The 11,138-nt window shown below is 36.6% G+C and overlaps 1 protein-coding gene across 1 annotated transcript in view; it reads left to right on the forward strand.

Moving 5' to 3' along the window:
• LOC143214746 (uncharacterized) overlaps window positions 1-11,138 on the forward strand; it is a 446,535-nt gene that overhangs the window by 423,480 nt on the left and 11,917 nt on the right. The window contains exons 9-11 of the mRNA XM_076436114.1: window positions 1,143-1,277; window positions 2,923-3,128; window positions 10,483-10,704. Coding sequence (XP_076292229.1) covers window positions 1,143-1,277; window positions 2,923-3,128; window positions 10,483-10,704 — 563 coding nt within the window. The remainder of the gene's footprint in view (window positions 1-1,142; window positions 1,278-2,922; window positions 3,129-10,482; window positions 10,705-11,138) is intronic.

An 11,138-nucleotide genomic window follows, 5' to 3' on the forward strand; every position in this document is an offset into this window, starting at 1 on the left:
TACTGAGTACATAAATTTCATTTCTTTTTAAAGGGAGTAGACTCCTTTTTCCAGGATTGTAAAGGTGCGGGATTCGCCTTCTCATTTCTCAATACTGCAATGATGGTGGTTTTCAGTAGACAAAAGCGCTAGGTAAAAGATCGATCTAGGGCGCTATCTCACTCGAAAGTCCTATTTTTTCGTTTACGATGCGCAATTTGTATTATTCGGCAGCGTAATTTGCATTATTCGGAAGCATACAATTCTCACAGCTACATGCTGCCGAATAATGAAAATTACGCTTTGTAAATGAAAAAATAGAACTTCTGTCTAGCCGCCTTAACCCTCATCCGTTCCTCGTGTCAATTTAATCATTTTTTATCGCTATGTCAAATTGACACAGAGGGACAGATTTAGTTTGTGAAATGAGGGACGGATCAGGGTTAAAGCTTCTTCAATATTTCAGTTGACAAGTGACTGTTAACATGTGACTGGTATGATCTTTTAAGGTTACTGATGTAACTATGATTAATATTACTATGTACAATCTGACTGACGTGACCAGTATGATCAATATGATTATGTCCAATATAACTTATGTGATAGTATAGACCATAAGACCAATATGACGAGTACGACTAGACTGGAAATATTCATGCAAAATAAAAATGTTTCAAGTCTCAAAGCAGAAGTTCAATGAAAATGAAAAAAAATTCGTCACCTCCGCTTACAAGATTAATGATTCCAATATTTTCACCACTGACTGGTTAATATAAAATCGTCAACTCATGTGCAAGTGTTTCATGTCAATTGTAAGTAGTGTTACAAGGTTAACAGTAAACCTACCGAGCCATAAACAAGATTGATTTTATTTACTAAAGATATCTACTAAAAGATATCTACTAAAGATATCTATACAACCATTACTTATGAGATCATTTTTTTATTTCAATAATTATAACATAAAAAATCTGGAACCGGTCATTTTGACCGTTGGTGGTAGATTTAGTGTTAATGATTCCAATATTTTCACCACTGACTGGTTAATGTAAAATCGTCGATTCATGTGTGCAAGTGATTCCAATAAAAAAATAAATTCGTAACGAATCTAAACAAAACTCCGAAGCTTCTAAACAAACATTGTTCGCGATTTTCTGTTCCAGGCAATCCGGACATACTGATCTGCGGCAACTGCAGGGAAATGTTTACAGATCTGGGGGAGCTGCTCGAACACAAACGGAATTACTGCAAGCTGCGGTTCACATGTAAATGTCACACCTTCAACGGAGCTGCTCCAAGTAGGTACATTCGAAGTAGAAGAAGACGCATAAGAAGAAGAAGAAGTTAGCCTCGAGTCCTGTCGCGCAGGATCAACAGGATTTCTTACTTCGAATCAATCCGCGATTTCAAGTGTTCGCGGCTTTTAAGAAATTTTCCAATAAAGAAGTCCGGCTTTCTTCGCGATGCAGACACTGGGATACCTTACCAGCTCTCTTCCGTTGTTGCCTATCGCGTTATCGTCGCCGCGGCGCGAATGGAGCAGGTGTAAAAATGAAATTCGTACCGGTTCCTCGATGCACATTACGATCGCCTTGCCTCTCTCTCCCGGGCGGAATTGCATTTTGGCATTTTATCCGGAAACGCAGCTGCGTTGCCGTGCACCGGGACGCTTAGCGGTTTGTTTAGGATGGAGGAATCGAATTTGGGGAACCGTTACGGAAACGGTCGTCGAATTTGCCTGGAAGAGCCGCGGTGTCGCTTCCGGTTGTTTGCCATTTCTGTGATTTGATTTCCGGGCCGGAAAAATTCCGATCGCGCGAATTCCACTGGAGTCTGCGACAGGGAAACTGCGGATCTTTATGGACAACATTTTTATACTTTAGATTGGTAATTACAGTATAGTGGACCTTTTTTTACATTCCTTCAAAACAAAAAAGTATTTTTTAAATTGTGCCAATCGAGTAAATTGGAAATCGACAAAATTGGAAAATGAAACCTTGTTAATTATTAGACTGAAGATCTTTATGCAAAATAAAAATCGTCTGCATCGATTGCAAGAAATAGAAAACCAAATTAAATGTTATCTCCTGCCTGAATAATTTAATCGAGGAGATTCAATTTTTTCAATTTTGCAACAGCTTTCAATTTCATCTACTCAATTTTCCTATAAATGCATAAAGATCCGCAGTCTATTAATGACAAATGTGCGACTGTAATCGACAATTTGTTCTGTACAGTTCGTTTCGATAAACTACGAATTCGTTGAAAATGAACTTGCTCTCTGGAAGAAGTGAGCGAAAGATAGACTTGAGTAATTACGTTTCTATGTTCGTAAATTATTCATTCGCATCAGCTCGATGGGAGGTACCATAAAATAGCAAGAATAATAGAATAATGAATGAGTTCTACCAAAATGTCATATCGACATTGCTAGAGGGTAGGTTGAGAAGCTATATTGAGAAATCAAGCGCAATTAATTTGTGGCGTGAGTAGTGATCCGCATAAGAGTAAGACAGACGTTTATTATTTTAGACACAATTCCACTCGCCTGTAAAATAAGATATCAAGATGCCTCTTCTATATCTGTATGCAGTCACGATTACTCGATTAAAGTATTTTATTATTTTATTTAAATTGATTAAATTATATTAGAGTCAGCTGCATAAACTGATCGGTCTGCATTAAGGCGATCTAATTCTTCAATGAAATGTTTGCAAATTGCGAGTACACATTTAGACAATAAATACAATTAATAATTCGATCATTCATTTTATTGTATTTATAGAATTTTCTTTTTCTGTGATTCGTAGAATATTTCTCGCGTTTCAATTAGCGAGAGCAGCAGCAGAATTTCGAGTTACGACGCGTACGCGCGGTTTTCTTTAATAATTATTGCGTTTAGGATAGGAGCTTTGTTATGAACCTGGAATTTTATGTCCAAAGGGGATTCCACGACAGCTCTGCTCTGCGTTCTGTGCAAGGTATCCTTTCCCTCAGCATGGGAACTGATGGTTCACGCTCAGGCAGCTCACATGATCAACATTTACGAGCTGGGAACTCGACCTCAGAGTCCACGATCCGCGCCTAGCCCGCCGCACAGTCCAAACCAGCATCAGAAAGAATCATCACCGTCACCGCAAGATTTTCAGGTATATCTCTCTTCTCCTATCTCTCTTTTTCTCTCTCTCTTGAAGAAACTTGCCAACTATTTATGCTAGAACGTGCTTCTATTTACAATTCAAAAAATTCAATTTATACAGGCTGTCTCGTGCAAGGAACAGAATTTAAAATGGAATAATACGAAATGCAGAGTTTAGTCAGTTTTTGGAGTTCAAGGTGATTTGAAGGTCATATCGTGGTACATGTATATGAATGCATTTTTGAATGCAGAAATAATAGTGATGACTAGACTGCGGATCTTTATGCAAAATGAAAACTTAGCAACAAGCTGGGGTGAAATGAATATCTAATTTCTTGCTAAATATGTTTAATAGATTGAAAACAATATAGTAGCATATCTAAATTCTTCAAATTTTGTTGCTGTCAACCCAGATCTACCCATTTTTATCATAAATGCATAAAATCCGCAGTCTAGTGGTGACCGTAGATTTTTATTCAAAATAAATATGTAGATATTTATTTTTTTTCTTGATGACTTCACAGAGTTGGATGGAGTAATTTCGAAATTTGTTAAATAGATTTGATAAATTTGATAAATAGATAGCCATTCAAATTACGTATGAAATATTTTCTCTGTGGACCAATTCTTATTTTACTGATAGAAATAATTAATATTTGTATTTGCCATTGCTTTTCCCCGTTCAGAGGAAATGTAATTCCGCTCCGACGGATTTTCTATTTCGTTAGTTTTGTTGGCCAAAAAGCGAAGTAGCGAACGATGACTGAGCGATCTTATCAGAAGGAGCCCGGCTGAAAGGGTTCGAAAATAAAGTAAGACGCCGACTATACTCGCTATAGCTTTAATTCTTTAGATTTGACCCCGATGGAAACACGGGCCGAGTCGTACTCCCTTCGATTTGCGTAATAGAAAAATTCTTTTTTATATCGCAGTGTCAATCCGTCGCGACGGTACGAACCTCGATTGTCCTTGGTCAAGGAGAAAATTCATATTCTTTCAAATTGACCTCGTCTCAAGTCACAGTAAAGAACACACTATAATTTTGTGAACCTCTTAAACTCAAAAAAGTAATTTTTTTTAAATTCAGTGAAAGTTATGACAGGTTGACGGTTGCCATAATCTGAGGCGTTCTGCTAATCTGAAGTATGCCTCAACCTATACTCAGTATGAACAAGAAAAGACTTATTGTCTTTAAGAGAAAAATCATTTTTACATCAACACCTTTTATTCGTCGCGAAGAGAAAATATTTGAAAGAAACTGTAAGCTGTTAAAGTTTTTGCAAAATTTTATATTATGTTACTATAATAATCCACCTGACCGTGTCGTTGAGGCAGCACATAATCGTGTGCGTGCCTCGAGACACAGTCAGGTGGACTGTAGTAATAGACTTTTATCTGGGTCCCATGGAAATCACCGACACAAATTTCTCCGACAATAGATTTGGCCGACAACGCCTTTAACCGACAACGAATTTGATCGACAACGATTTTGACCGACAACGAATTTGATTCACAACGACTTGAAACACAGTATGATAATATTGTATGATAATACTGTATGATAATGCATACTGTGGTCGTATTAAGTTGTTGTGGATCGAATTCGTTGTCGGTTAAAGGCGTTGTCGGCCAAAGCTATTGTCGGACAAATCTGGAGTCTGAGAAACGTTGTCGGCGAAAACCGTGTCGGCGAAAACCGTGTCGGAGAAATCTGTGTCGGTGATTTCCATGGGACCCCTTTTATCTATACATATAACTGCACACAATCTTTTGCAAAAACTTTAACAGCTTATAGCGTTGATGTGAAAAAAGCTTTAATAAGAATTTTTCGGCGAGTTTCTTTTACAAATGTTCATCGATTCAAACGTGTCGATTCACCCCTATATAGGTCGGGTGACCATTACCTTTTATACACCCTGTACAGTATTTCACAGAGAGCGATCGAAACCGAAGTAACTCTCGAAAAGTTTATTCCTCGCGAAAACGTACTCGGCGAATTCTTTGCGTAACGCGTTTTAAAATATTCACGGATCGAGGAGATTGCTTCGACGTGTTGTAATACCTGCGCGATGAAAAACTTTCCAGATAGAATTCCAAGTTTTTTCCGCGGGAAAAACTCTTATTCTTAACGCAATAACCTGCGAATGACTTCTCGGTTTATTGCCGCAGTTGATCACGCCCGACGGTGTTACAACCTGGTGTGAGAGAGCGGTGTATAAAAGACATTATCGCCGGGAATTTTATGCTTAGATACTGGGAGGATCGTCGAGCTTATGGTCCCATAAATAAAATCTGTATAACTCTTTTCATTTTCGGAATAATCGCTTCGAGCTTCCACTTGTAACGAACGTGGCCGAGGAAAGTTGGAAACAAATCATCGTTTGTGGACCGTGGTCATTTTTAAGCCAATCAACACTGTATTTTCCACTTACTTGTATGTACATTCCTTCTGTCGATTTTACATATTTTTTAATTCCTCTTACATTATGAACTGTGTATCGTTTTGTTACGTATGAACAATGGGAACAATTTTATTTCCATTTTATTTCTGATCTGGGTTATTTTTTCTTGGATTCTTTATCATTGGGATAGTGGATTTTTATGCAAAATAAAAAGTTCAAGATACTGTTGGCACATAGATTTTCAGTTCGTTTTTTAATGATTTTTTAAAACTATTCTTACTTCATGTGGTCTACTCATTTTTCTAGAAAATCTGGGAAAATCTTGGAAACGGTAATAAGAATAGTAGCTACCAGTAAATTTACGTGGCCATAACTTCATGCTGCAGATACGTTTATACACCCCATGATATATTTTATAAACACAGATCCATAAACGAACAAAATACGAGTTCAAATAATCCACCTCAGAAAAGACACTGGCGAAATCAATGTTATTAAAAGAAGAATTGAGAGAAATAAATTTATCTGGGAAAATAATAATTTCAGATCTATAAAAATAGACATTAAAGAATTTTATAGTGACGGTCTTTTTAAAAAATTTGTGGAACGAGAAAGTAATTACATTTTTAGGTAACCCTTTGCAGGTACGCGTCAAATATTAATTTAGACGGTGGAACAGTAAAGGGTACGCGAAGTTACGGGACGAGTTGCAGTAATATCGTCAAGCGACTCGATGTTTAAGACACGGTCTACGAACCAGCGGAACAAAACTCCGCAACGAAAGAATGAAATCCTGTCGTCGTAGGGAACGACGTTCACCTTGGGAAAATATTACTTCATCATATGTTTCTCTGTCGATATGTCAACTCCAGGGCAGCAACAAGGTATACGGATCGAGCTATCGAGAAATGGTTGCCCCATTATTTCGAGTTTCGGGGTTCGAAAGCCTTTTCTATGTCTTCAGTTTCGATGTTATCGAACGCTGTATTAATTTTAATTGGGCTGCGGATTTTACGGATTTATACCAGTCACAATTTTCTCAAAATTGCAATAACGTCAGATTTTTATTTCATCCGGTCCTCAACATAATACAGTAACCATATTTTTATCTGATTGCAATTTTTGCAGAAATATTAATTTTAATTGACGGATTTTACATATTTATAGTAGTCTTAATTTTCTTGAAATTACAAGCAGATTGGCCTGCGGACTTTACGGATTTATACCAGTCACAATTTTTTCAAAATTGCAATGCCATCAGATTTTTATTTCATCTCTGGTCTTCAACAGTAACCATATTTTTATCTGATTGCAATTTTTGCAGAACTAATATATTAATTTTAATTCACTGATATTTTAATTAACGCAGTCATAATTTTCTCGAAATTACAATCAGATTTTTATTTCTTTGTTCCTTAACATAATATAGTAACCATATTTTCATTTGATTGCAATTTTTGTAGGAATATTAATTTTAATGTAGAGGTCCATGCCATTAACGAACACATTAATTTGATAAAAGAAATAATTTGTTACAATTTGTATTTCACTGGATTCCATGCATTAACATTACCAATAAGTGCATCCGCAGTGTAATTACAACCAAATATGCATAAAATCATCGAATATGAGGGTAGAAGGTCATAACGTTAATGAACATTTTAATTAAATAAAAGAAATGATTCCAGTTCCATATTTTAGAAATTTGTATGTCGGACCTCATGCAGTTGCATTGCCAATAAGTACATTACGAGTCCAATTACACCCAAATATGGATAAAATCATATAAAATTCAATAAAAGGATTTATTTATTAAAATTTTTATTTTGTTGAACCTCACACATTACACTGTACCAAAATATCCGCAGTGTAATTATTAGACAGCGAATCTTTATGCAAAATAAAGATTTTCCACCTGAATTGCAACAAACCGGAGCGACATAGAAGTTTATCTTCACTCTTAATATGTTTAGTAGGTTGAAAATGATATAAAAATATTTTTAAATTCGTCTAATGTTTTTCATGTTTATTTACACCTACTCATTTTTGTCATAAATGCATAAAATCCGCAGTCTAATAATTATGCACGGATCTTCGCGCATCGCGTACAAAAATTCTCAAAGAATGATGAAACCCGAACCGCAATCAACTTTAATTGCGCTTCATTCCCCTTTTAATTGACCGAATGCTATTTGCCGGAGGAAAGTAAATTGAAGTTTCGCTGAATTTGTCGGTAAAAATGTAAATTTACGTAAGTTCCCCGACGTAATCGTAACGAGCAATAACAGTATTAAATGCCGTCCTTTCAGATACCGTTTCCACAGTCTGGGGAGCGGGTTGGCTGTTAAATAAATTAACTTCTTCGATTTCTTTTTGTGTCTTGATTGATTGCGCGAGTAAACATGTGCGGCATAAAAATCGCAGCGCCAAGGAAACGCGGGTTAATGGAGATGAAGCTGTTATGCTTCGCTAGGCACATAGTCAATATTAAATATTTATTAAAGAGCTCGGCAAGGATTCTTTTATACACGTTGTTAAAATTTATTCAGCCTATTTTATTCTTTCTTGACGCTACAATTTCTATTTTTATGGTTCAAACATTTTTTGAAAACGTAACACTAGGTTTACCGTCAAAACGCGGGTTTTAATATCTTTAATTTGTAACTATATTGAGATTGTAAAGATCCATGAGAAATTATTTAACAAATTTATTTTTGGATATCTACAGGGTGTTCCTGAGGTCATTTAGAGCAACTTTTTCCTTTACGAAAATATTCTACGCGGCTTTGTTAAGGAGCTATTGACGGAAAACACTGACCAATCAGAGCGCGAATCCGTTCACTATAGCCGCGCTCTGATTGGCTCGCGTTTTACGTTAATAACTTCTAAACGAAGTCGCGGAGAACATTTCCGCAAAGGAAAAAGTTTCTTCAAATTACCTCAGGAACCACCCGAAGTATTTCCAAGGAATGGCAAAAATTGGGATGAATACGTTTTTGTTATTTTTGTAAAGTAATGTAAAAAAATCCTTTAGTTAATGCGGTCATTTGCTAAATTATGTTGATGGACAGTTGAAGTATAAGTTTTGATGGATGACACTAATCAACTTCTATCATAAAGCGTCTCTCTAGCCTGCAACATTAGCGTCTATAAAATAAAAGCATCGATTCCTTCGACCACGAAATAATTCATAGCAAACTGTCACGTCGAATTGCGTCGGGTATTGACGTTTGTTAACGTCTTTTTTATTTTTATTTATCCCCGAGTGAAACTAGTAACGAAAAATCGATGGAACGGGGAACTGTGAATGTACGAATGGGGAATTGAAAATAGAGCAAAAAGCCCGATGAAGGTTTCAACACTAGCAAATAAACTTGATCGAATGTAATTACAATGTTTAAGGAATGCAAACGAATGTACACTATACATATACTTTTGAACACTGTTAATTAATTTTATCTCACTTTGACGTACCCAACGTAGAATAGAAATGAATGATATTCAGTCTCGTTTCATATGAATAAAAATTCCAATAAATACAGATGGTTAAAAACAAATATTCTAAATACAAAAAAAATCTTTTGAAGTATTTTCCCGTCGACAGTACGAATTAAATTTGTTTAGAAGAACTAGTAAAAATTCCAAAAAATGCAGTAGATTGAAAATAAATGTTGTAAATACAAAAAAAATCTTTTGAAGAATTTCTCTGTGATGGTACAAATTAAACTTGTTAAAAATAACTATTAAATACAAAAAAGATCTTTTGGAGGATTTTTGTGTGTTCATAATATGTACAAATGAAATATATTAAAACTAACTGGTGAAAATTCCAATAAATACACCAGGTTGAAATAATATGAGAAGAATTCTTACAAGTATATTTATACAGTAGAATAACACAAATTAAAAATTAATAATGATGAGAAATAAATTTCAATTTGATATTGTGAATATGTGTAAGGAAAAAATGAATTTCAGAAGTGTTAAAACAGAGGAAATCTCTTCTCGAAAAATACGCGATCAAGTGTCGAAATGCTGGTAGAAAATGGCGTAGTTAATGCCAATAAACGTTGCGCAGAAATGGAAATAAAAGAGGAATGCTTCGGTCAGCCAACCGGATGAAAATGAGCCGAGAAATATGCAGGAGCACAGGGTTTAACTTATCGCCGGGATGACATGCGTCACCGGAAAGAAAAATAAGATAGGTCAAGCTAACACGTTCAATTGTCTGGCCACATCGATTTCTCCCCGATATTTTTAGGTTCCGTATCCATTCAATCCCATCGACGCGACGTATCGCGAATTAAATTACGTCGGAGGGGGTTTCGAGTAGCCGGTATAATCTAGAAACAATGTAGAGGTCACAATTAAATTATTTTATCGACTTGCGGTTTCCTATATTAAATTAGCCTCCGCGAATTCCAAACAACGCTTCCCGTTTCGTAATTTTGACAAACAACGGATCAGCGAACAACTATTTGACGATAAAACATTAAAATGAAATATCACAAGAGCTTTGCATACATACACTTTACAACAGCTTATTGTGGAACGTCTAAAATGTAAAAAATTTTATTCTCAAAGTAACAGGTATTATCTGGAATGGGATTTTTTGATATTTATAAAAATTCTAGGCTACACTTTACGTAATATTATATCTCCTAAATTGAGAACAAAAATATTTTTAATTTCAGACGTTTCAACTTTTGTTAGCAATGGCGGCTATCAATCGGCGTGCCAATAAAAGGCCGTTTCAACAACAGCGAACAACTTTGGCATTTTTGAAGAATGTAGAAGCAATAAAATGCAAAATTTCAGGAGAGAGAGAGAGAAATTTTCTCTTCCAGTTGTATAAAATCTATAAATTAAAAAACTACCACCCCATAGGCAACTTCCTTCTATTGTTTCACGGAGGAGCGACCGGGAAAGATAATCGAGGTATCGTTTAATTTGTTTAATTAGGAGACAAAAGCGTCGGACTGCGAGGAACGCGCCGAAGAGGAAGATCTGGATGTGCCCGAATTAATACCGTCCCCCGACAGTGGTAAATCAACGGACAACGAGGCAGCTCTGTCACCGATTAAAATACGATCTGACGTGAACGGACTGGACCACGAAGAATGCGACGAGCTGATGCACGTCGAGAACACCACGCAAGCTTGTATCATGCACGCCCTCAGCATTGTACGTAGCTTTTAATCCGTAGCACTCGTTCCTGGATCCTCAATTCCTATTCCTATCCCATCCCGAAGACATCAACTGCAATCTTTACGGATAGGAACCTAATCTGTCGAGTGTCACGTCCACCAGACTGAATATTGGACATCGTAGTAAACTGGTACGCGGGATAGCCATTAAAACCGATCATTCGATGATCACTTCCGTCGTCGACGCAGTCGTAAAGCCACGGACGTGCCGATTTTCGCGCGTTGAAACGCGAGCTTAGACGGAAGCTTCCTTCCCGCGAATAAATCACTATGGGACCCCGAATGGCCCCTCCCACTCCGTGCCATTTCGGTTTCGTATTCACCCGGGACAATCGTTGCCGAATGGCTCGGCTGAACCGTTGTATCCGCGTAATCTCCGCGCGTAAACGCGTTATGGCTCTCGCGATTGTC

Source organism: Lasioglossum baleicum, chromosome 13 (genome assembly GCF_051020765.1).
Source record: "Lasioglossum baleicum chromosome 13, iyLasBale1, whole genome shotgun sequence".
NCBI classification, from domain to species: domain Eukaryota; kingdom Metazoa; phylum Arthropoda; class Insecta; order Hymenoptera; family Halictidae; genus Lasioglossum; species Lasioglossum baleicum.